This window comes from Gallus gallus, chromosome 1 (genome assembly GCF_016699485.2).
Source record: "Gallus gallus isolate bGalGal1 chromosome 1, bGalGal1.mat.broiler.GRCg7b, whole genome shotgun sequence".
Lineage (NCBI taxonomy): Eukaryota > Metazoa > Chordata > Aves > Galliformes > Phasianidae > Gallus > Gallus gallus.
The window spans coordinates 178,709,288-178,735,014 of NC_052532.1; the positions used below are offsets into that span (position 1 = coordinate 178,709,288).

Sequence of the window (25,727 nt, forward strand, 5' to 3'; positions counted from 1 at the left end):
CGGTAGATAGGAATATTTACATCAATTTTTATATACAAAGTGACTTACCAACACCAACTAGTAATTGCAGACAAGTTAACAGTTTATTTTTTGTAGAAGATAGGAAGATCATACACTACTGCAACAAAAATTACTGAATAAAGTAGTAACAATTACTATATGTTTACACACAAGAAAACTGTAAAAGCCGGATTCTCAGAAACACTAGTATTATCTTTAGACAAAAACCTTAATCACAAAAGCACGTTTGGCTTACCAAGGTTATAAAGTGCCTCGGTGCAAGAGCAATCATTCCTGAGAGCTTCTTTATAAAACTCAGCTGCTTTTTCGTAGTCTCCATTTGCAAAAACAGTATTTCCTTTGTTAGTTAGAGCTGCTGGGTTGTACCTATCAGAACTGACAGCTAAATCTGCATAGTTTGTTGCTTGTGCCAATTCATTCTCCTACATGAACAAAACCAACACTGTATTAGTCATTTCTCAGTCAATTTGCTTGCAGTTCTGGCTTCTCATGGTTACTACAGCAGAATTTCAAAAGATTAAGGATGTTATATTTTAATAATCTCTTTAAAATTTCAGAGAAATTAGCACTTGAGACCTGTCCTGACATTCTCTTCCATTCAGTCTGGAAGTTTTTATTGCTGCAACAAAGAATGCTTGTTTAAAATAAAAGACAGAAATAAACCCTCCAACCCTACTAATTCCATACACAGACATATCTGACTAACCTACATACTGCACACATTCCTGAAGTACCAACAGGGGCTTCGGGAGACAAGCTTTAAATGCAGGTGGTGAACTTCAGCACATATCATAGATCAGGTATACTTCTGTGGCCTGGACATCAACCTCACTGTTCCACCCAGCAGCAGCAGACAAGGGATATGCCCCAAACTACAGCCAGAGGAATGTGTTCCAGTAGTGCTCTTCTAACATGCACTTTCCTGCTGCTTGTGCAGGTTTAAACAAACACAAAAAATGCTGCAAAGATACGGAAATCACTGCATCAGGTTTGGTTCTTAAGTGGTTTTGTTGAAGCACACACTTACCAAATAATAGAGGAATGAAAGGTTTGTTGCAGCTGCACTCTTTACTCTGCTATCCTTTTTTTCAAACATTTTTAAAGTCTCCAGAGCCTAGAAGCAATTCAGAAACTACTTAATTCCCACTGAAGCAAACACCACAGCATTGAGAAAGTACACACTGAGCACTGAGAAACAAATGTGCAGGGGAGAAGACAGAGAGGAGACAAGGAACTCCAGAAACCAGAAGTGCTCTAATACAGAGAAAGGAAGGTGAGCTTAAGCACATGGCCTTGTGTGCATCCTTCCAGGTGATGGGAAGCTGAAAGACTTTAGACAGTGACAGAGGCATTGAGATTCAGCTAGAATTTTGCTCTATATGATCTCTCATATTCCCTGTCACTTGTGCTGACCTGGACTGCTATATTCTCCATTAGCAATGATTCCTGTCATTGACTGTAAAAAACAACCTATAAAGTATGGTAGAAGGAAACTGAGCAAATCTGATCTGAGCTTCCTGTTGTTCAGATGAAGGTGATTTTTGCCATGAGATCAGTTCAGCATAAAATTCATTGGCAGAAACTGCTCTTTAGGCTCCACTGACTGCACTGACTCCATCTGCATTAATTGTAATGATGACAAGGACAGCCAAGAAAGGTAACAAAATTCAGGTATCTGAATTTTGAAGTGAACTGCATTCACTGCAACTTCTACAGTAGAATTTCAGTGAGATTAACTGCTTTCTCTCCAGTATTAAGTTACCTTAATGAGCAGCATCAATGTAATCATTGTGCTTACCTAAATTATTCCTACTGTTGCTGAAAAATGCGCTGCGACCACAGATGTCTCTGACAATATCATATTAAAAAAAAAAAAAAAGATGTGAAAAGTTACTATAAAAGTTCCTATACCTGGTTAAAATCCCGTTGTCTCAAATAAGTAGTGGCTTTATTTATCTCCAGGTCATTGGCTAACTCTACGTAGTGGGAAGCTTTTACTGCTTCAACACACCTGCAACAGAAAGAAATTTGATGTACAAAATGCATCTTTGCAAATGCCACTTTAAGGTACATAATCTTGCTGTCAATTCCTTTTCCCAAGGGGGTTCTTAGCTATTCATTTTTTACAAAGGCAAAAAGCATTGTGATTAAAAATATTTTAAAACACATTTGGTTCCCATGATCTACCTCAATAACACTGCTTCTGCTTTCTTCAGTCAGTTGCCTAAACATCACGTCATTTTCCAGCACTGAGTGAATGCTGTAATAGTGACTTCTTTCTGGAATCCCAAGATCATGTTGCACTGTAAGAACTCTATGCAAGAAGCTAAGAAATCCAAAGAATATTTGTCCCTACTTTATTTTTGTAAGGAATATTCACTTGGTGAGAAGTACATTTAGTATGCAGAGGACTCAAACTGGGAAAACAAGCTCAAAATGCTAGTTAAGCTGAGATCTACACCTTCTTTATAGGATTTCAATACCTCAGCCTTAAAGGGGGAAGAGAATCTGTCCTGACATCCACCCAACAATTCCACACATCTCACTGCTGAATTGTTAAGTTATTCAGAACAGGTATGAAAGACTACATTCCACTTAATGAAAATTATTTTGTGGGATGCATGATGGAAACTGAGCATCTGACAAACTGTTAAATAAATGAACTTCATTAAAATTTCTTGAATGAGAAAAAAAACCACAAGCTACAGAGCAAACAAATTGGCCTTACTAAGCATATGCTAAGTTGCAAAGCAACAAAATAATTTTCACAATACATACTGTCCTGGTAAGTTAGAATAGCAGACGCAGGGAAATGATTGAATTATATGATATTAAATCATCAAACACCACCTTGTGGGCTCTGGCAGACAAAGCACATCTTTAGCGTGAGAGATTATTTCACTATTTCATGTTAGTGTAAGTTACTTAATTAATGAACTAGAATTATAGGACCTTCAGTGTTTGTAAGTACTCCTAATTGGCCAACAAAAGGCAAAGGAAGGGAAGTTCCCTTTTCCCATCAAACTTATTTCACAGAGTAACAGAGGCTGGAAGAGATCCCTGGAGATGATCGCTCCTACTAATAATTTTTATGCTGTCCTTATTGAAATTGTCTTTTTTTTTTTTTTTTTAAGAAAATAGAACTCTGATGTAACAAATACACCAGAAAGCAAAAGCTGAGCTGTAAATTAAAAAAAAATGTTCTTTCACACACATATATATACATATAAACATTAGGTTTACAAATGGAATGCAAATAAACATTCCTAGTAATATTTAGATATCTATGTTCTATATTATGATAAGTCTTCATTATGTTACCTTCTAACTTAAAGATTTGTTATCATTGTGTTCTGTGTGCACGCAGACACCACATCTGCTGAGACTTTTAGTAAGTGCTGGAATTTTCAAATTCAACTGATCTTTACAAAGCTTTACGAAGCTTCCTTTATGCTCATGTACAGCACATTAAAACATATAATTCATCGCTGAGTTTCACTGATGCAATGAAATTCTTTTTTAAACACAGAATATACTCCGTTTTTTTTCTCCAGTGCATTACAGAGTTAAACTGAATACAGCCTGGACCCTACGCTTGAGATGTGCAACAAACTGTGTGCTCCAGAGCCCTCGTGTCTCATAACCAACACCAGACTGGCACACAGGTTAGACAAAAAGAAGCCTTGCTGAATTCTTACCAGTCATAGCCCACAGCAAAAGATGTCTCAATTACTGGAGCTATCAGTTTAGCAGCTGTCATGATATAATCCTCTGCCATGGATTTCCTATGGTAAAACCAACACACAAACATGTCACAATTTCAAAATCATGTATGCAGGAAATAACCAAACCTTGTTCTCACCCCTTCCTGCACTCAGGAGACAATCTGACAATTCAATCTAACCAGTCCCCTGCTGCTACTACTGCTGCCTTGTACCTTGATAGTGCTCTCAGTTTTTAATGTTTTCCTTTCCCTGCACACTGTAGTTTCATTAAACAAACAAACAAAACAACAACCTAAAGCTGCAAGCTTTAAGCAGCACAACCCACCACATATGAGGTAGATGGCTTATTTTTAATACTTTCAGGAACAAAAACCCACAGCATCACAGCCAAGAAGGAACAGACTCCTGTTACCTCTCACGTTCTATTTGTCTTAAACTGTCGTTTTTGATGGCTTCGATCAGTAGATTTGTATGTGGATCATCCTAGATGGGGACAAAACAACTGTAAATAATTATGCCAGTATACATACATTTTAACTTGATTGCAAACATAAATATATGTAGATTACATTATCTAGAGCATTATTTACTTTCCACACTTCAAAAGCTGAACTCAATTTAAAGTAGCCTTAATGCTAACTACAGGATCTCAAGTTTGACATCACAGCTACTTTCATCCCATTTCAGTTCTCAGGCATGTGGCTCATGGCTCACGTTATGGCTGTTGATAGGTGTAGTCAGTGTCTCATGTATCAGACTGGGAAGGATGACTGAGAAGCCTGCATCCTCATACCAGTGAGAACTCTCACATGTTTAAAAATAAGAACATGCTTCAGCATTTGCTGAAAGGCAGTGGTATGCAGCAGATGGGGGAACTGCAGCACCTTGTAATGACAACAGTTCACACCATCATCTTGCAGTTTCTCTCACATATGTACATTCCTATTCTGACAGAAATACATAGAGGTGAGGTGAGTAGCCACTCCTTGCTGATTTGCTAGGGGTAGATCAAAGATTGAAACAAAATGCAGAACAGAACAAAACTTCATCAATTTTTCCTCTGACTATTTCATAGCAAAACAGCAAACTTGGAATGACCATTAAAACTATACTAGTCTATCCTTATAAAGAACATCTAGAATCCAGAGCTTTTCTTCCAACCAGTGATGTTGTATAGCCTTCAATTGCCTCTGGAAGTGTTTAGTGATCTCTACTGTTACATAATTCCCAACATGAGAGACTGTATCAACTATATAATAAAAAACATTTATGTAAAAGAAACACAAGAAATTTTATCTGTATGTGTATCGATAATAATATAATCATAAAATATATATAATGATATATATATAATACAATCATGTATCAATAATAATATAACGATACCTAAAATGTTTCATGTAGTAAATGTTATTTGCTTATGCTAGGCACTACAAAGCAACAACTATACTTGAGATGCAAATAGTCTGAAGACAAAATATACCTTTGATCTTTAGGACTGAAAAAGAAGCTATGTGAATTAAAAAAAAGAGACTGATCAGAGAATATAAAGTGCTTGTCTTTATCTTCCTGTAGATGACCGTTTTAAAAGGACCCTAAACCTATTCATTACTTTTTCCTTTCTTTACATCATGAACAGCTGGTTTCATGCTAAAAAAAGTTCCGTTTCCACCAAATTCTATGCTAGCTAAAATAAGAATCTCTACACTTCACTTAAACCTCCTCTCTGTTAAATAGACAACAGTATAACCCGTTTTATTAGAATTGATGTAACTTGCACTAACTCACTTATTTGCTCCTCTCCTTTCAACTTACGATTCAGTAAAATGTTAAATAAATAAAGGATGCAAAGCAATGAGTGAGCCTAAGTCAGCCCAGATGCATTTCAACAAAATCTTTAAGGCAATTTTATGTGGATTGTATCTTTTGAGGAAAAAAATATTCAAATATTCTCGACATCTTTTTACATTTCTGAGTGGGACTGCCATGCGAAATTCATCCCAGTAAAAAAATGTTACTTTAGATACGTATATACACATCAATTTACATATTTGTTATAGCTGAAGCGTTCAACATCTCCCCCTCTTCCTCCTGATTTATCATATAAATACTGCACTTATTTTTTTCAAACTTACATTTGGTGAAACGTATTTGTCATCAAAATCCACTTCCAAGGGAACTGCAATCAGTTTTTGGAAGGCTTTTTTCATTTGTTCACTGTCTCCAATGGCAAAGTAACATACGATCAGGTTGAAGCCTGCCTTCAGGTTTGGGGATGTGCTCATTATATGTTCAAATGAAGAAATGGCATCCATGTACTGACCAGTTTTAATAAATGCAACTCCGATATTTTGCATTATTTTAATCCTAAGCAAAGAAATCAGAGCTGGTTTACATGTTTATTAACTATCACGCTGGACTCAAAACTTTCATTTCAGAACTGTGCTAAATAGTATAAGCTCACCTCATCTCTTTGTGGACACTTGGAATCTGGTCTAGAGCCATGCGGTAGAATTTGATAGCTTTGGAATAGTTGCGTTGTTTTAAATATATATTTCCCATATTGACCTTCAGTCTACCTGTCACAAGAAGTCAACGAGTTATAGTCTTTTAAAGCATAGTTACGGTAACTTTTAAAACTAGTTCAAAGGGAGATCAGAACAACTTTTTACTAACATCAGTCTTTGTAACAGCCATCCTTTAAAGAAGTCTGACAAGGAACAGCCTCCAGGTGACTCTGACCCAGAAGGAGATAAAATAATAGCAAAATCTAAAAAAGACTATCTATGTAAGACACCTCTCATTTTTTGACTGTGAACTGAGAGATGAGCTAGAGATTTGTGACAGTGTGCTCCAGAAAGGCAGCTGTAAATAAGCACTTCAGAGAAAGAGATGGTGGAATCTGCAGGAGTCTCAAAGATGTGCAGAACACTGAAGGAAGATTTTAGAAAGAGCAAGCTGAGTCAAAAGAGAAAAAAAAATAATATCAGAGTAGACAACATAGTATGTTCCATGAGAAAGTGATGTATTTGACACTATGCTTTGTTTATGGAAAGAAAAGACTTCATGAGCGGAAGGAGCATTAACGACACTGAATTATACCAAGCCAAACAGTATGAGTATCCACCATTCACCCTGGCAGATGTGAGAGCTGAGATCTCTTTGAGTCCACACATACAGACGAGGTCCTGATTTTGGACGCATGACTACCAATTTTAATTTATTTTGGTACATAACCTACCTCCGTTGTTGAACATCTTATTCTTCACTATAACTTGATAAGTATTCAGTGCTTCAGCATACATTTCATTAGCAGCATACTGACTGGCCAGATTGAAAAGAACCTACAGAAAAATAAAATCATAGGTACAGGAAAAGAGTGTTCTTATTAACTTGAACTCATAGTAGATACTTTCAGATAAATATTACCTAAGAAGTATGGCTTTTGCCAGTTTTAAGTTTCCCATCTTTAATGCTCCTTTGTTCTTTACGATAATACTCAGAAACGGTGTAATTTATGACTCCCAACGTGTGGAAAACGGTCCTGCTCAGTTTACAAAGAGAATTTTTTCAACTGCCATTTCAAAAAAAGAAGTTCGGGTAAAATACACCCACTATTTATCTCAGCTTTATTGAAAACTTCTCTGTGAAATGAGTGACTAGATTTGCCTAACTTGATGCATTTACCATTTTCTCTACAGCAAGTCAAGACAGTAATATATTTTTTGATATAATACGTTCCCCGATACTTAATGGTTCAACATAAGGGCAATGTCTGATCCTCCTGTTTTCTTCTCCTTTATATTCATACACTACATTTCCTAATTTCCCACACTACTTATTTTTGAAGTATGGAGCTTACATTTGCTATATTTTGATATGCACTTTTTTTAATGTGATAGGTAGCTAGAATGTCCCTGGGTGTCCTTCAGTTTACATTGACTACGTGATGGATTCCTCATCTCTGGAGGTATTTAAGAGATGTGTGGATGTGGCACTACAGGACATGGTTTAGCAATAAGACTCCGTACATCAGGTTGATAGCTGGATTTCATTGACTTGAAGGTCTTCTCCACCTTAATGATTCTATGATTACAACATGCACATAGCAATAATGAAACCTCATTAGCTACCAACACACTTTAGTCATTTAAGACCTCTAAGTACTTACAGAGTAAGTGAGATCTAAGTTGATGCTGTCTGAAGTAGCAGTTTGTTCACGTTGCCTCACTAATACTCTTTCCTTTCTTCCAGCTTCTTTTGCTTTTTCCAGAGCCTTAAATTAAACACTGAAATTTAGTGATGCCTCAACTCTTACTAGCAGAAGACCACAAAAATACACTCAAAACAAGTATGAAAATAATATACTCGTGTCCCCTTTCTTTAGACGCACAAGTGTACACAATGCTTGAAAAGTAGCACTATGACCCACAGAAATGTGTTAATCAGCAATAAGCAGACATACAGTTATCTAAGTCAGCTTAGTTGCAATACTTTTACAGTAGCTACACAGTACATATATACACACACACATATATAAAATATGTGCCATAATCACAAGCATAGAAATGTTATTCTACCTGTATGAATCACGTAAACTGCATATAAATTAAGGGTGACAAAAACGATTAAGGAACTGAAGCACCTCTCTAGGAGAGGCTGAAGGAGCTGGAACTGTTCAGTCTGGAGAAGAGGAGGCTCAGGGAGGGGATCTCATCAATGTCCATAAATACCTGAAGGGAGGGTGCCAAAAGGATGGAAGCTCTGCAGCTGAGTAGTGCCCAGTGCCCAGACAAGAGGCAATAGACACAAACTGGAACACAGAAGGCTCTCTCTGAACACTAGGAAACACTTCTGTGCTGTGTGAGTGGTGGAGCACCGGCACCAACTGCCCAGAGGCAGTGGAGTCTCTTCCTCAGACATCTTCCAAAGCCACTTCAACGTGGCACTGGGCACCCTGCTCTGGGTGTCCCTGTTTGAGCAAAAGCTGGACCAGGTGACCTCCAGAGGTCCCTGCAAGCCTCCATTATCCTATGATTCTAAACAAAGAGCAGGTCCAAACTGTAGTTAAGACTGCCTGCACATTCAGACAGCTGAGGTAAGGTTAAATGATCATCTACCTACCACGCTTGACAAAATCTAAAGAGAGATTTGAAATGGTGTGAATTAGACTGTGGATAGAAAACATTCCTTTGTGTCAGACAGAAGGACAACAGTTATTAAAAATGCTAACTTGCCCAAATAGCTTGAACTCACTAACTATATCCATAATAAACGTAAATAAAATGAGTTGTTACTCAGCCACTAACAACTGTGATGACATGTTGCATCTGCAAAGTGCAAACACGCTCAAACTGCCTTCTAGAAAAAGTTCCATGGCAGTCTTCAACTATATCTAGGACCTGTTTTGGAAAACAGCCTGGGCCAAAACCATAACGGTAAGTATGCTAATCTAACCTAAGCTCAGGAATGGGTTGATTCACAAATAAAGCACTGTGTACATCAAAGAGTGTCATTTTCCTGAGCTGTAGTAAAGCATTCTCTATCTGTCGCAAAACTTGGAGCTCTGAACATGAGAATTGATCAGACAAAAAGGCCTTTTGGCCCAGGATTGATATTGAATGGTATAAAGCTGTTCAGAAAGACACTTCATTCATCTTGTACTCTAACTGTACTTCCACAAATTGCTTTCCTAGACTTCTTACTTTGTGTTTCAAGTAATACCAAAAAGAAAAAATAAATCCAGAATAAATACCAATTTCAAGTCTCCACAGCTGTTGGCAATGCAACTTTCTTCAACCAGTTCATTCACTTTTTTTTCTAACTGCCTAATCTTCTCTTCTGAGCTAAAATGAACACAACAATAAAAGGATTGACAACGATTAGTAATACAATGGCAAATACTTAAGCTTTAATGCAGCATATTCTCAGTAAAACTAGACAACAATACTTTACTACTAACTGCTTTTTCCATCAGACAATATAATGTGGAACTATGCCCAAAGAACCTCCAAAGATATTACATTCATACACATGGAGACCTAAGAAAACATAAATTATCTTATGAAAAAGTGACAGACATGCGAATACCCCCCCCCCCCCAAGTTGCTGATCTGAAACAATGACAGTACAAACAGATGAACGGGTGAAACTTTCAAATCTAACATCAAGTGAAACAAAATATTGTATTAAAAGCAATTAACTGAAATTCATTTGCATATATAACTTTATACGCAGATTTTGCTTTAAAGTTACTATTTGCCTGTATTTATTCTTTTCATTTAAACAAGCAAATATTTCAGTAGGATTCCCTACTCCTAAATGCATTTAAGGAATACAATTGTTGTGAAAAGATCACCAACACTCAGAGCAGACTGCAAAACTTTCACAACTTCAGTTCTAACTGAAGTGTTAAGGCCAGACATTGAACAGGGAGAAAGAGTTAAGCAGCCTCCCTCCGAGCTGCATGAATCACAGTGTCCCTTGCCTGTGATACACTCTTTCACAACCCTCTGCAATCCTATTCAGTATCACAGCATTCAAGTGGAAACACCCACATCCAGGCTGATAGGCTACAGCTGGAACCAGAAACCTCTGAAAGCAGACTTTCCTTCAAGTCAGTATAACTACTCCAGAGAATCCAGTAACCATGCAGATAAATGTTTGTGGCTCTATTCCACAAAGTTAAGTTTGGCCCCTCAAGGTTTCATAACTGCATTTATGTTTCTAAGCTCTGCTGTCAGCTGCTCTTTGTACTGTTAATGCTTTGAAATCAGAGCAAAACTGAACAAACCTGTCTGGACTTTTCATTTCCAGAGGTGGAGCAGGACCTCTTGCTTGGCCAAGAGGATCAAATAAAGAACCTGCAAAATTGAGAGTACTGAAAATTTCAGAGTACTGAAAACTGGAAAATAACATCTTCCTCTGATAGCATCTCATTTCTACAGACTGTACCTCTCATAGCTGCCTTAGTGTAACCTGCAGCTTGCACTGCTGTCATTGGTCGAGCAACCCCATCCTTAAATAAAAAGGAAGAAATATTAAAAGACATATCGTGGACAGTACAGGCAACAATTTCATACTAAGAAACCTTTAAGCGCAAAAATCAATTGTTAGCACATCAGTTAAACTGAGTATTTTTAAACTGTTTTTATTGACCTGTCTCATCACCACAGCACTGCCCTGATTTTCTGGATGTTAGGTTGGATGTGGGCACCATTTCTATGTGGACCCTCCTCGGTTTGCTCAGATACTGTTGGGTAGTGTCTGGCTGGTGATGCTCCTGCACTGCTCAACAGGTGATTTATTCCTGGGATCTTGTCTTGCCTTCCCTTAGGGAGCCCCATTCCAAACACTTCCTGTTATCTCCTGTATCCCACCAGGGCTGGTGCAAGGGAATAAACAGTGGCAACTCTGTTATCACTAAGTCAGTGATTAGTAGTTTCTTATTAGAATATAAACACATAAGAAAAATGAAAAACAGAATCCACCTTTCCTCCTATTTCAAAGAAAATTCATTTGTATGTCAGGAAGCGTTAAAAACAATTACAGTGACGCTGTCTCCCACCATGAGCTCAAATAACACTCATCCAACACATTACATTTGCTGTGCGATGCTTTCAAAAAGGGAAATACTTAAATAGTGCCATCATTTCTATTTAATAGTTATTTGAAATAAGAACATTTGCATTCAACCCAAACACTTAGCAGAAAATACCACTGTTCTGAGTCAACATAAAATGTAAATATTAAAACTTTTACCTGCACTGCTCCTGTCACTGGCCTTCCCATAGATGAAGTTAAAGTCGCCTTTGACTATAAAAATAAGTAACTTGTTTGAAACTGGCATTCACAGAGCATTAGAAGGCTATAAAGGCTGTGCATACATAGTTTTCTTGACATTAAGTTTTAAGAGATGATTAAACTCATAGAAGTTCTTAGCAAAATTCTCATTTACATTATTCACGTGCAATATAATTGAGCCTGGCAGACCTGGAGATGTGAAACACTTCAGTAAGCACAAATTCACAATACTCTTTTTTTATATATTTGGAGATTTCTGCCAAACCTTTAAAAAATGCAAACTGTATAAAGGCAAGATAGCAGCACTTTCCATTATGAAATTACTGAAATGACATTTAATCATTACAATTTATGCATTCTTAAGTCCTAAACAAGTAATCTATGTAAAATTCTGCAGTGAAGTTCTGAGTACAGCTGATACAGGATTGGAAACTATAACTTGTCTGTTTTATCTATTTTATTACACTCCAGACATCCTCCAACCATCATTTTCACTGTAAACAGTGAGATTTTTTTTTTTTTGCTCATAACTATGAATTTTGGTGAGAAATGTTAAGTCGTACATTCACACAGATCATTTTGCAATAAAGACAGATATACTTTGAAGCTGCCAGGGGGTATCTTTTCCATTAGCTGACATGCCACATGCTGTCCTTCTGTATTACTGTTAAACGTGTGAAGTAATAAACATATGAAATAGCAGTAAATGCTAAAGGTTGCTACACGTGCAATACAAATACACAAAAACAAAAGGCTTCAGGCCATGAAAAATCATTTCCCCTGATTTCCACCCACAAGGCCTATGTTTAACCATTTTACCCACTATCCATCACACATATCATCTCTTTTTCCTTTCTTCCCCCTCTGTTTACACAACAAAGATTGTGGTGCAGGAGAAGTGAATTTGCAGAGTGAAACAGACGGTACCATAGACTGGACAGTGCTTCAGAGGTTTCCAGTTCTATGGTGGTCCTGTGGACAACTGATCCACTTCTGGCTGCAGCCTGTTACCTCTGCTTTGAGACAGCGTTATTTCATTTAGCTGCACTCAGAAGAACCTGGTTTGCACATTCCAAGATGAGGATTAAATAATAAACTTAATTTGTGGGCAATTTTTTTTTGTAAACCCCTCATTTTTGTTAAATAAACAATAAAACAAACACCTACCCCAAATGCAGTATCTATAGGTCTTGAAGTTGCTGTACCAGGAATTTTGGCTGTCACCTGGGTAGGCAAAATTATAATAAAAAAAATGCAGTGAACAACTGTATGAGTTAATTATTAGTCTTTTCATATAGCAAATTCATAGAAATAATGTTTCAATTGTTACAGAAAGGCTTACTGTTGTACAAACATTATTCTGGCAAATAACAAAAATTCCTCGTTTGCTTTGTCCTCCAGAGCTTAACCAAATTGATACTCCACTCATTTTTTACTTATTTTTCATACAAAGAACTGAAAATTGTATATACATACCATTAGTGGACAAAAATATAAGAAATGCAAACTTCTGCTGAGTACTGGGGCTAAAATTAGAGATAGGACTCTAGAGAACTTCTCTACTACTGTAATATCCACAGAATCCAAAGGCAGGAACTGGGAGAACAAAGAACTGCTTGCCGTAGAAGATCAAAACCATCTAAGGAACCTGAATGCACATAAGCCCATGAGATGCATCGGATCACCTTAAAGGAACTGCTGGATTAAGTTGCTAAGCCACTCTCAACCATATCTGAAAGGTTGTGGTGACCTGATGAAGTTTCCACTGACTGGAAAAGGGAACAAAGGGTTTTAAAAAGGAATAAAGGAAGACTTGGGCAACTGCAGTCCACTCAGTCTCACTTCCATGCCTGGCAAGAACACAAAGCAGATCTCCCTCGAAACCGTACTAAGGACATGGAAAACAGAGAGGTGATTGGTGACAGGAAATATGGCTTCACTAAGGGCAAATCACGTCTAACAGATCTGGTGGCCTTCTACGATAGGCATTTTCAGTAAGGGAAGAACAACTGACGTAATCTACCCAGATTTGTGCAAAGATCAGATGCTGTCTGGCACATCATTCTTGTTTCTTACATAGACAGGCATGGATTTTATGGGTGAACCCTGGAAGCACTCAAGACCAGGCTTGATGGGGATTTGGGTAACCTGGTCTAGATGAAGTCATCCCTGCCCACTGCAGGGCGGGAATGGAACTGGATGGTCTTTAAAGGCCCTTCCAAACCATTTTATGCTATATTTTTAGAAGTACTTACAGGGGGTCTTCTACCATGACTTGTTCTTGCTGCCTGTTGAAAAGCTATATCATTTTCTAAATCCTGTAAAGAATAAAATAAAATAAAACTTTAAATCACATCCAAAGCCACAATCCCAGAACACTATGACTACTGAAAGCAGATAGGTAAGAAGTTATTCTTCCAAAAATACTAAAACTAGAACCAAATGACAGGTTTTACTGACAGTAAGTAACGACTGCATCTGGTCTATCTTCCTGGGTATTTTAGGATAAGAAGTGTAAAAATCAATTATTCCTTGGAAAAAAGCAATATGTAACATTGAGGAAGCAAAGATTAAGCAAAGAAATATATCATGATTTCTGTCCTTATTATTAGCACTATTTCTGAATTTTAACTGACATCAATGTCTGCCGCATACACACATACATATATCTATCTGAGGTCACACTGAAGCTCCCATGAACTTTGGTATAGGGATTTCAAGCAGGATAGCAAAAAAGTCTTGTGACACTACCCCTACTTTAGGTAGCTTTGTGAGATTTAGACCAAATGAGGACCCCCCCCCCCACCCACCCCCTGCTCTAATTCCAGTACATCAGAGGGTTTCAGTAATTGGTCTGCAGGGTTGCTCTGCTACCCCAGATGCTTTGCTAGTTGGGCAGAGACCTGCAGATTGGGGACCCCATTCTCGTTCCCCTCAGCAGCAGCACATTACAACACCAACGACCTACTGATCACTAAATATCATGCAACTTGCTGCTACACACTGAGAAACACCACAATGGATGCGAATATAGCCTTCAGATAATTCAGATTTCCTAATCTTTACAGCATATTAGACTTGTTACGAGATGCACAAAAGCATTTTGTTGGAACAGATAAACTATCAGAAAAAAAAAATACCTAAAGAGACCCTGGTGAAGCTTTGTATTTCTTGAAAGATGCAGAACATTTCACCTCAAAGAATCCTTGCACAATGCCATGCTCATGTGTTTATCTCGTACTTAAAATTTGATTATCTGTAAGAAGAGTGGGTAAGAGCAAACATTTTTACCTCTGTGTCGAAAGTGGGATTATAGTCATTGTAGCCAGAGTAAAGATCATCTTCATCTTCCTCAGGAGCTAGGTGCACGTTCTGCATCATTTTTCCTTGAAACACTAAACGTGACAAACGTGCTGTTAGAGGCACTTCAGCAGGTAACCCTCCCCAGGAGGGCACGCTCACGTCCCGGCACGGGCCGGCCCCTCCGAGGAGCCCCCACAGCCGGCACCTGCCTGCGGGCCGCCCGCCGTGCCGCTGCGCCCCAGGGCAGAACCGTTCCTTTCGCCAGCGTTCCTCGGCCGCGCCGCGGGCAGAGCGCGGAAAGGGAGCGGCGGGGGGCTCAGGTCACCACGAACTGCCGGCGACCGCCCCCGCTCCAAGCGCTGCGCAGACCGCCCGGCCCGGCAACGCAGACCGAGGGACCCGATGAAAACGCGGACCCCTAATGCACTGCGTCCAGTTGCTACGAAACGCACAGAGCGGATCGAGAGCTCAACCGGCCTCCGAGCATGCGCGAGAACCCAATGCATGCGCAGAGCCGCCGCCGAAGCCCAGCGCCTGCGTAGGCGCTGCCCGCTGAGAGGGGGCGTTCCCGCCGAAATGGCGGCGCGGAGGGAGGGTAGGAATGCGGGCGGGTGTCGCGGTTCGTGTGCGTCTGCTCTGTTCCTATACCTCTGTTCTTCGTCTTGGGGATAAAAACATGCCAGCTCTTACCTTGTTTCCACAAACTGCGCAGCAATAAAAGTCTGCTATCCAGAGTGCATAGCTGACCATCTTTTTGATTGGAAAACTGCTGAACTCCTGTGGGCTGACTTTTGACGTGGACTACTGTTGATCACTGAGCTAAGCTTGACTGAAATCTAAATTCCTTGCTTGTTCTAGGGCTTACATCCTGCAAAAATGCATACACTTTATTTCCTGAGCTAGGTTGTGCCTATTCCCAAGATGAGAACCTGTGTGAAGGAATAAAAAGATGTGTCATACGATACACATACAAGCAAGTTCTGTTTACCCCTCTGCTTTCCTCAGCTTCTGAAAGAGGAACGCGAAACCACTGTGAGTGATGGTGGTCTCAGCAGACAGCTTTCGTTTAGCCTGTGGGGTAAGGACAACCTGAATGGAAACAAGATCTCTTGTCTGCTGGATGTTGCTTTCCTGTAACTGGAATCCAAAATCTGACTAGTGCCAGCTGGCCTGCCCGCAGCAAATCCTTGTACTCAGGGGACAGGAGGGATCCATGGATCTGTGGGAAACAAGGCGGACTGAAGACCTCTCAACATGACTATAGTGTTTTATTTTTTTGAGGGAAAAAGGTTTCTGAGGCCAAATGTAAGCTGCCCCACCTGCTGCTGATGGGCATAAGAAGACTGTAAAACTGTACACAGTCAGAGTATCCTACTGATACTACTATCCTATGATCAAGGTTTGTGAGCATTACACAATGTTGAGCCTTTCAGCCTCAAAGTCCTTTCAGGAGAGATAAGGCACAAAGGGTATCAGTGAAAGTTCTTTCCACTCCAGCTCACAACATGAGAAAGAAAGATAACATAAAGTAATACTAATACATTATCACTTCTTGCACTAACTTGTTCATGTTCCATGCATGAACTCTCACACTGAAACTTAAGATGTGAGTCCTTTGGACATGAGAATCTCTATACCTGGCATTTCTGGAATACAAATATTTTGCCAAATAACAGATACTATGTGCGGAAAAAATATTGGCTGAATTACTTGCCACAAATAACAAACTTAAGCATAAAAAATACACACATTTCTAGCCCCTCTTTTCTGCCTCTGACTCCTCACATAAAATTGAGCCTATGGTTTTTAGATTTTCTGGTTGTCTTCTGACACAGTCAGACTGAGCAACAGGTACATGCTGCGGCAGCAGCCCGAGCTCTGCTAGTTTGTCCATCTCAGGGATCTGGGCATACGGTGGTGTTTGAGACCAGTTCTTTAGGGCACTGGAGAGGAGGGACAATGCTGGTGCATCTATCTTGTAAATGGAATTGTGCCGGGACATAAGTGGAATCTGACTGTGACCATATTAAGCTTCCTTACCCTCCAAAGCAGGGAGTACACATTCAAACCAGCTGTTGAAAGTTGTTCCTGGCCTATATTAATTCTCAGTCCATACTGAGAGCTGTTCTGAGAATGATAATTAGCTAACATTGCAATGGCCTATGTTAACAGCAAAGACAGTTGGCTCCAGCACCAGAGTGGGCTCTGAGGTCAGGGGCACTCCCTAGCTCAGCTCCTTACATCACTCAGTCCCAGACCACTAGCTCAGTTCCTTACATCCCTCAGTCCATGCATAACAACTTGAGGGTCTTAATAGGCTTTGTTTACACTTCTAAAAGCTGCATCAATCTGCCTTTTTTTTTTTTTTTCCTATGAAGTATAAGTAGACCTTAATCCTTAATGCATGAAGATTTAACACAAAACCTCAAAAGTTTCAGGGCCCTCAGAAGATTACACTATGGGGAAAAACCCTTTGCAGGTTTTGGCTAAATCCTGAGGGTGACTTGGGTTGTGCAGCTGACCCCCCTCAAATGCAGCAAGCAGCCCAAACATTGTATGCTGTGAATTCCAGATCATTTTAAGCTGTCAGAGTAGTTACCAAATGAAGCTGTCCAGTTCTTTTTCCACCTTCAGATTTTCATTCATGCCCCAAGATGTCCTCTGACTTGCATCATGTTAGCTGTTGGTGCAATTAAAGCAAACATATATATATATATATGTATATATATTTGCTGTTGTTGTTCAGTTAGATTTCAAGACCTTAAGTACCTGATTTGATTAATTCAGTGAAAACTTAAGGAGATCATAAAGATATACTGTTAAACAGTACTAATGTCCTGGCGGTTCAATAAATACATGGTGTACCTGTCTTTCTGCTGCAGTAACATTGCAAGTAAGGGCTTAGACAAACCGTTCCAGGTTCAGGGGTTACTGGCCACCCTCTGTGTTGTAATCACTGTTCCTGTGCGCCCTACCCTTGACCTGTGGGTTTAACTGTTTGTCTGCCCAGCTCCTAAGGTGTGGTTTTGATATATTTATATATATGTATTTTTAATGGTCTGAATTGAAAGGGTATTTCTCCCATTAAAATTTTATAAAAATTGAATAATTTTCTAGTATTCAATTCTTGACTGACCAGATGTTCAGAAGTTGTCAACTGTCCCATGGAGGCACTTCAGCTTAACATCCACACACGGTAACGCTGCATTTAAACACTCCTCTTGAAACGAATGGATCTTGTCTGCATACCTTTAGAACTTTCCAAGGGAAAAGAAAATACAGAATGTGTTTGAAACACTACAGGTTTGGGGCAGAGTGGCTGGAAGACTGTGCAGAGGAAAAGGACCTGAAGGTGTTGGTCAGCACTCAACTGAACATAAGCCACCAGTGCACCCAGGTGGTCAAGAAGGCCAATGGCATCCTAGCACAGTCAGCAGGAGCAGGGAGGGGATCATCCCTCTGTACTCAGCTCTGACGAGGCCACATCTCAGTTTCTGTGTTCAGTATTGGACTCCCCACTGCAAGACACTGAGGAGCCCAGGCTGAGAAGAGCAATGAAGCTGTGAAGGTTCATTGGCACACGCCCTGTGGGGAGCACAGTGTTTAAAAAGACACCTACATCAGGAAGCCTATTTTGTTGACAAGTATTTCTACCGTTATTGAATATAATTTTATGTAGTTTCTCTAAATCATGCATTTGAATAGGGTTTTTTTTTTCCTATGAGATTTCTGATTCCTACAGATAGTTTAAGAATCAGCACTTTAGTACAATTGGTAATAATTGCATCAGAGCAATTGTACTGTAAACAGCCACCTAAGTTAATTGCACAAATTGCTAGTAATAATCAAAATTATAGTTTCAATTACAGCATGATTTTAAAACACACTAATTTTAATTATTGTGCAAACCATTACTTAAAACTTTACAGGATAGGAATAAAATGATTAAATGAAAACTATCATTTAAGCACACTTTTTTCCTGACACATTATTAGTATAGCAGCAACATACCACAGTCAATTACAAAACAAACGTACTTTCTGATTCTGCTGGCGAAAAGTAACACATTAAAACAACCTAATGTTTAACAAGGATGAACTGTGGCTCTGTTTTCATCCCCTGCCAAAAGTTCAGACTAGGACACTCAGCATTTTAGAGATGTGAGTGCTTCTCTTCCTGTATGTAGACTCTCACTCACACTCCCACCCCCCTCTACACTCCTATCACATCAATTCCCAGCAAGCACCAGTAATGCTCCTCCTTTTTTACCCCAGGATCCTTTTATAGTACCCTGCTCCTCCCCTGCAGTAATCCCACCTCCCGTCCACAGCCAATAGTGGTTTTCACCTTCTCTATGAGGCATGCTTGAGCGTGCTCAATACAGATTAAAAACATGGAGGAGGCAACTTTAGAGCTCCCAATGTGTTAAGTCAAATCTGCTCCTGCTGCTGTTGGACCACAGAAATGAATGTAGAGGATGGTGAGTGCATACTTTTTCCATTTGGGCTTTTGCTCCTGCCAATATTAGCCTTACTTTTCAGCCCCTAATGGAGTCTAGAACTTTCCACCATTTCTTTGTTATGGGTTTTTGATGCCTCTGGGCTGGAGGTGTCTTCTGTTCCTCCCATGTGAGCTGCAGAAGAGGGAAGAGAATTGCTGTTCTATATTTTAGAGGCTCCAAGTACTAGACCTAAAAATTCTTATGCTGCTACACAAAACTTAAAGTAATGCTTTTTTTCCTAATCACTTTGCCTTTCCTTGACATACACTAATTATAACTTAATTCTCTCTATTTTCCTTTCTTGTAAATCTCTCTTCTGATCTATTAATGTGTTGGCACCTTGGGCTCATTAGTGCATCTGGCTATCAAAAATAATGGGGAATAAGGCTGTTGTTATGCCCTATTAAAATAACTAATGCAGAGTTATGTGGCACTGCTACTGCTACACTGATGGTAATAGAATGGTTCTGATTTAATTCCCATAGATCTCTTGTTTTGCTCACCAACAGAACTTGTAGGCCATGTAAGTGTTCTCAAACTCCTGCACTAACTTCTCCTAACTTGTTTGATTGAGTTCTTAATTTCCCTATATCACACAATCACGGGGGTTCGAAAGGACCTCTGGAAACCACTGAATCCATGCCCTCGGCCTCAAAAGGGCAGAGTAGAGGGGGAAGGTCACTTCCCTTGACCTGCTTGCTGGCCACGCTCTTTTTAATGCACCCCGGGAAACCATTGGCCTTCTTGGCCACAAGGGCACACTGCTGGCTCATGGCCAACCTGTTGTCCACGAGGACACCCAGGTCCTTCTCCACAGAGCTTATCCACTTGTCTATCACTGAGCCTTGCTTTTGTCTCTCAAAGTCTAGTTGCTCATAAGGCAACTTCAGATATAAATATGCATCTCGCTATATCATTGAATATTGAGATAATCTGTAAGTAATTCCAAGTGGGAGTGATGATGATCCTGTTCTCAAAACTATGTTTCCAAAGTCCAAAATACATCTCTTTTATCTGGGAACTTTTTTTTTTCTTGAAGTAAAAACCTGTGTACACAAGGTAAATATACAGAGCTTCAATTACACTTTGGCTAGACAAAGTTCTCTGTAATATGTGCCAACTCATGCAATTTCAAATTAGTCTTTAAAGGAGCAAAACTTTGCTATAATAATAGAACAATGCTTCTGAGCCATAAACTGGCAAGGCCAGGTTTCCTGCATGCTGCTGCCCCACTTCCTACAGTCTTGAGGACCAGTGGCCTGCACTTGGCTCCTCCATTTCCCACCTAACGGTAGCTGCCATGTTACAGATGCAGTGTTTAGGTGCTGAGGTCAGATAGTTTGGTTTTCTTTCTGTCTGCTGTCCCGTGGGTGGTCATCACGAGACCTTTAGGAATTTATACTTCTGAGATATCGTCCTCCTTGTTCAACGTGGCTGGAATTAGTGAAGCACTAGTGAGGGGGATGGGTATCGAAGATGATTATGTAGTTTGGTTTTTTTATTTCTTGGAAACTAGAAGAAATGAATGCCAACTTGATTTACTGACATTCAGTAATTATGAAACACTTATTCTGAGGGGAAAGAAATTATTTTCAACAATTTTTTTTTCAGTATGCCATTAACACAGAACTTACAAGTGGTTCTCAGCTATGTTAAGCATACAGATCTTCAGTAGCAAATAAACATTAAAAATCTTTAATTTTTATTTCTTTTCAGGAACATCCATCCTGATAACAGAGCAACATACAGATGAATGGGAACTACACAAAGTAAACAAAAGATGGGTAATGCAGCACCCCAGCAGGAATTGTAGAGCCGCCAACTGAATTGTGTTGACATTGTAAAGTCGCATTCCTTCGGAATATAGAACAGTTCTCTTGCAAAAAAAAAACCCAAAGTCAACAAAAATGCATTATCAGAATTCAGAAAGAAAGCATTTTGAATGATAACAGTGCTTCTCTAAAAAAATAAATAAATAGAGCATTGAAATGAGCTTTAGATTTGAACGTTGCCTTGGAATCCAGAGCTTTCAAGCACCCTGGGATGGGGTTGTTGCTCCTTCAGGGAAGGCTGCAGCTCCCGCGGCCCTGACTCTCACAGCTGGGTGAGTTTCCGTGGGAGCTGATGCAGAACCTGAACACCTCTGAAGCTGTGGCTCTGATACTTTTTGCCAGTATGGTAAAATCGAGGCCTGTGCATGAAAGCAAAATGTTGGCCGTGGCTCAGCACGCCTGCACGGAGGAAGGCCGGGCAGGCTGCGTCCTGGCAAAGGCTGCTCTTGTCCTGGAGGTGAGACCACCGCCTGCTGCCTCACGGCGCTGCCCGTGGGCTACCGCACATAAACGTCCGGGCAGGACCGGCCTCACGACGCGAGGGAAGACGTCGTGGCCATCCTCCCTCAGGCCGCATCAGAGCCTACACCCGGTGCCAGGGGCCGGGGCGCCCACAACGAGGTGGACTCCCTCCCGTCGGGGAAGCGAGGGCGGTCGACCGGCCGGGCTCGACGAGTGGCCGCTGAGGGGCGCGGCGCGCGGCCAATGGCAGCGCTCGTAGCAGGAGCCAATGGGGACGGCCGTGACATGGCGGGAGCCGTGGGTGGGGAGCGGGCGTTTTTAAGGCGGTGGCGGCGCCCCCGGCTGCGTGGTGGTGGCGGTTGCGCGTTCTCCGAGCATGGAATCCTCGCATGTGGCGATCATCGGCAGGTGAGGGCTGCCCGCCCGCGGGGGGGCGCTGCGCGCGGGGCGGAGCGGCCCGGGGGCGCCGGGCCTCGGGGTGAGGGGCGGCCGCCGCGCCGCAGTCCGCAGCACCGGGCGGTAGCGGCTGAGAGCGGCGCCGGGGAGAGCGGCTGCCGGCTGGGGCCCGGCGCGCTGCGGGCGGGTGCTGCCAGCGGCTGGGAGGCCTCAGTGCGCCCCGGGGCAGCCGGCGGCGCTTCCGTAACGAACGGCCTCCTGCGGGTCTGCAGCAGCGCTGCCTTCTGTGCTCCGACCCACTTCTGTACAAGTGGAGTGCCCGTGGAGGAGGCTGAGAGCTCTAAGGCAGGAGCGTCATCGAACTGCTAGGGTTCCCTGGTAGGCTCCTGCAATGCTCTCACAACATACGGCAGCGTCTCTTACTCCCGAGTGCGTTGCTTCACCCTCTCCTTGAGCTCAAGCCGACGTCCTCTACTCGACCACAGCCGCGCGGCGTTCAGTCGCGCCGTGGCCGCGGCAGGCGCAGCTCAGCAGCACGTGTCCGGCGCTGCCATGTGACAGCACGGCCCGCCGGCACCGCTGCGTGCCGCCCGCCTCGAAGGCGAGCAGGTGGGACCCCGGGGTGCTGCGCTTCCTTCTGGACCGCGGGTGACAGCGCTGCGTGTCCCGGAGGACGGCCCTGGGGGCAAACGCGTCAGCAGCGCGTCGTGGTGTTGCTGCCGTGTACGGTGCAGGAGCAGTGCGAGGCTGCTGCCTGCCGCTGAGCAGCTTTGTGTGCTGCAGAGTTCTAAAGAAAGCAGATCTCACCGCTCTAAAAATCTGTATGTGAATAAAAATAAACCTTATTTTGCTGCTCTTAAATGTTGATTTAAATAACCCTTATTCAAAGTACAGTTTGAAGAGGTATTACTAGTTTATAGAGGTATTGGTAGCCCAGGTGTGCTTGTTTAGAGTTGAAGTACTCCAGTGCTTTTAGTTGAGAAGTGCTTGCTGGCTGGGAGGCTGCTGCAGCCACCATGGCCTGCATCTGTCTCTTCTGTCAGTGCACTCATTCTGTAGCTTGCTTGAGAGGTGCAGGCCTCTCGGTTTCTGTAGTGTGTGTTTGATTTATAGTTCAAGTTGTATGCTTTAAATGGGCAGCAGGTTCTCAGTCAACAATACTAAATGTAAAGTTTCACTTTATTTTTGCCTCAGTTATTTCCTCTGACTCCTACTTTCTCCCCAAAGCTTTCTGTCTTGTTTTTTGTTGTTGTTGTTGTTCTCCTTTAGATAAAGCCTGAATGTGTTCCTATTTTTCTCTTCCTTCTTTTTGCATCTGGTCTGCTGACTTATCTCTGCTTATTACACCCCCCACTGTCCTTTACTGTTACCCTCTTGGCCTTTCCTTTTCCCAAATGCCAGAGGTTGTTTAAGTTTAGTGTTACAGGGACAGCAATGTGGGAAGTGGCAGAAAATGCACGTAATGATCAGTGCTGTCACTGTGACGGTTGTGGCTGTGGAGTTCTTCTTGCTGGGCCTATTACTATTTATTTATGTGATCTGAAGTTACTTAATCTTACTGCACTGTATCCCAGTGCTTCTATCTGAAGAAGCTAATGCCCAGTAATAAAACTATTTAAGTTAAAACCGGAATTGCTTTGATGTAATACAATTATTGGTTACTACAAGTTTCTCAGTAATGGACCACAAGTAATGTGGTTCTTTTCACCAGCTCTTATGTTAGGATTACAGCTGACAAAACTACTGGCACTTGAATCCGGTGTCCCAAAGTAGATGGTTCCTACTCCTTAGAATTCTCCTGTCCTTTAATTCCTCGTTATCCTCCTCCCTGCTTTCAGAAGCTTCTATACAACCGGTGAAGACTATTTCTTTGCTGCAGGGAGAGATTAGATTTTTATTAATATGTAACTGATCTTTAGATTCAATGCTGGAGAATCTAAACTCTGGTTTAGTTCTTGAAGTGCTCATTGGACTCCAGAAGAAAATACTTATTTATTAATTGGTTAATATTTATTTCCTTTTCAGTGGACTCATTGGTTGCAGCTGGGCCATGGTGTTTGCTGCTGGAGGCTTCAAAGTGAAACTTTATGATATTGCACAACAACAATTAACAACTGCACTGGAAAATGTTCGGTAGGTCTCCTGATCTGCTGTCATAGAATCACTTAGGTTGGAAAGACCCTAAAGCCCATCCAGATCCAACCCCTTGCCATCGACAGAGCTGCCTCCCACCAGCTGAGGCTGCCCAGGACCCCATCCAGCCTGGCCTTGAGCACCTCCAGGTGTGGGGCACCTACAGCTTTCTGAGCAGTCTGTGCCAGTGCCTCACCACCGTATGAGGAAAGAATTTGCTCCTAACATCTAACCTAAACCTCATCTCTTTTAGTTTAAAATCATTCTCCCTTGTCCTATCACTGCCAGACTGTGTGAATGACTGACATTGTAATGAATCTGTGGGATTTCTATAACTGTGAGTGAACAGTCTCATTATTTGAGGGAGCATAGAATTTGAGCATTAAAGAAGGCATTAGCATAAAACTTCAACTACTGTTACTATCAGAAGAACCGTGTTCCCAAATCTCTTCTGAAGAGCACTTCAATTATTAAATAGTGATTTCAGAGCCTAAGTTTTGATCCAAGTTCCTGAAACCGTGTCTTCTGTGGTTAGATTATCTATAGACTAAGCTTAAATACAGGAGTGTAAGGTTTTTTATGTAGAAATACAACAAAGAGTGTTTCAAGGTGCAAAGAGGCTAATAGTGATTGCTAAGGTGCTGTACTATAATTACTAGTTTTCTGTAATTAGAAATATTTAAAAATTGGAAGTAACTTTTTTGAAGTCCTAGAAGAAGAGGCAGCCAGTTCTACTCAAGGCACAACTACTGACCAGTTCAAGTAGAGGCTTGGAAGCACCTTAAAAAGTGCAAATTTGAGGGCTTGAGCATGACAAACAGTGCTTGAGAGCAGTACACCCCAATCCTTTTCTCTGAAACCCCTGTTGCACTTTGGTGAAAGTCCCATTCTTAGGGAATGTCTGAGAGCTGTAAGTTCAAGTCTTGCCAGTCTGTTTCCCCTCCCTGAGCCTACGGTGCCTTGAAGTTGCATATGTACCGAGTGACTCTTAACCATATTGCTTCCAAGTATTTCTCTTAACCTTCCCTTGAACCTGTGTAAATCTTTCTGTGACGACCTTGCCAAAGGACTTTGTGATATGCAGGTTTACTGCTCTCAGCATGAAAAGCTATTCCCTTTTGTTTGCTTTGAATCTGGTTCCTCAGCTGCTTTACTTGGCCACTCCTTCGCAAGTTAGAAGGAACAGTGACTGATTGGTCCTGTTCACCCTCTTCTTGCCAGTTCTGGAAATCTAGTCTGTGTGGAAGGGGGCATGCAGTGATAGAGTGATAGCACACAACCTTGTATTGCTATATCAGTATTTAATTCTAAAGTTCAGGTTGTTTGATCATAAGTATCAAGCTAAATGTTCCAGTGTTCCCTTCCTACTGTCTTATAATGAAATGGTAACTGCTATGTTGCAGCTGGTATAGATGTGAAGTTTCACCTGAAAAAGGGTTATGGTGTATTGCGCTCTCCTTATTTTGAGTAACAAGGCTCCTATCAAGGGGGAGGGACTTCAGGAGCCCCTTGTTGAATTAGTTCAGTTCTTGGAGTTTGGAGGTTAAGCAG

General features: G+C 41.2%; 2 protein-coding genes across 3 annotated transcripts in view; one reads left to right on the forward strand and one right to left on the reverse strand.

Moving 5' to 3' along the window:
- IFT88 (intraflagellar transport 88) overlaps positions 1-15,295 on the reverse strand; it is a 33,950-nt gene extending 18,655 nt beyond the window's left edge. The window contains exons 1-17 of one of the 2 annotated variants that reach the window (XM_015279323.4): positions 15,062-15,295; positions 14,841-14,944; positions 13,805-13,867; positions 12,717-12,773; positions 11,508-11,561; positions 10,701-10,764; positions 10,540-10,609; positions 9,502-9,592; positions 7,918-8,022; positions 6,988-7,090; positions 6,211-6,325; positions 5,882-6,113; positions 4,159-4,229; positions 3,720-3,806; positions 1,933-2,032; positions 1,049-1,135; positions 257-443 (exon numbers count right to left, since the gene is read on the reverse strand). In XM_015279323.4, coding sequence (XP_015134809.2) covers positions 257-443; positions 1,049-1,135; positions 1,933-2,032; positions 3,720-3,806; positions 4,159-4,229; positions 5,882-6,113; positions 6,211-6,325; positions 6,988-7,090; positions 7,918-8,022; positions 9,502-9,592; positions 10,540-10,609; positions 10,701-10,764; positions 11,508-11,561; positions 12,717-12,773; positions 13,805-13,867; positions 14,841-14,930 — 1,576 coding nt within the window. In that variant the 5' untranslated portion in view covers positions 14,931-14,944; positions 15,062-15,295. Of the gene's footprint in view, positions 1-256; positions 444-1,048; positions 1,136-1,932; positions 2,033-3,719; positions 3,807-4,158; positions 4,230-5,881; positions 6,114-6,210; positions 6,326-6,987; positions 7,091-7,917; positions 8,023-9,501; positions 9,593-10,539; positions 10,610-10,700; positions 10,765-11,507; positions 11,562-12,716; positions 12,774-13,804; positions 13,868-14,840; positions 14,945-15,057 lie in introns of both variants that reach the window. The other variant, XM_015279307.4, reaches the window with a different exon arrangement.
- A 6,698-nt stretch (positions 15,296-21,993) lies between these two features.
- The window catches only part of CRYL1 (crystallin lambda 1), a 50,449-nt gene continuing 46,715 nt past the window's right edge, over positions 21,994-25,727 (forward strand). The window contains exons 1-2 of the mRNA NM_001030830.3: positions 21,994-22,055; positions 24,069-24,176. Of these exons, the coding sequence (NP_001026001.3) occupies positions 22,024-22,055; positions 24,069-24,176 (140 nt within the window). The 5' untranslated portion in view covers positions 21,994-22,023. The remainder of the gene's footprint in view (positions 22,056-24,068; positions 24,177-25,727) is intronic.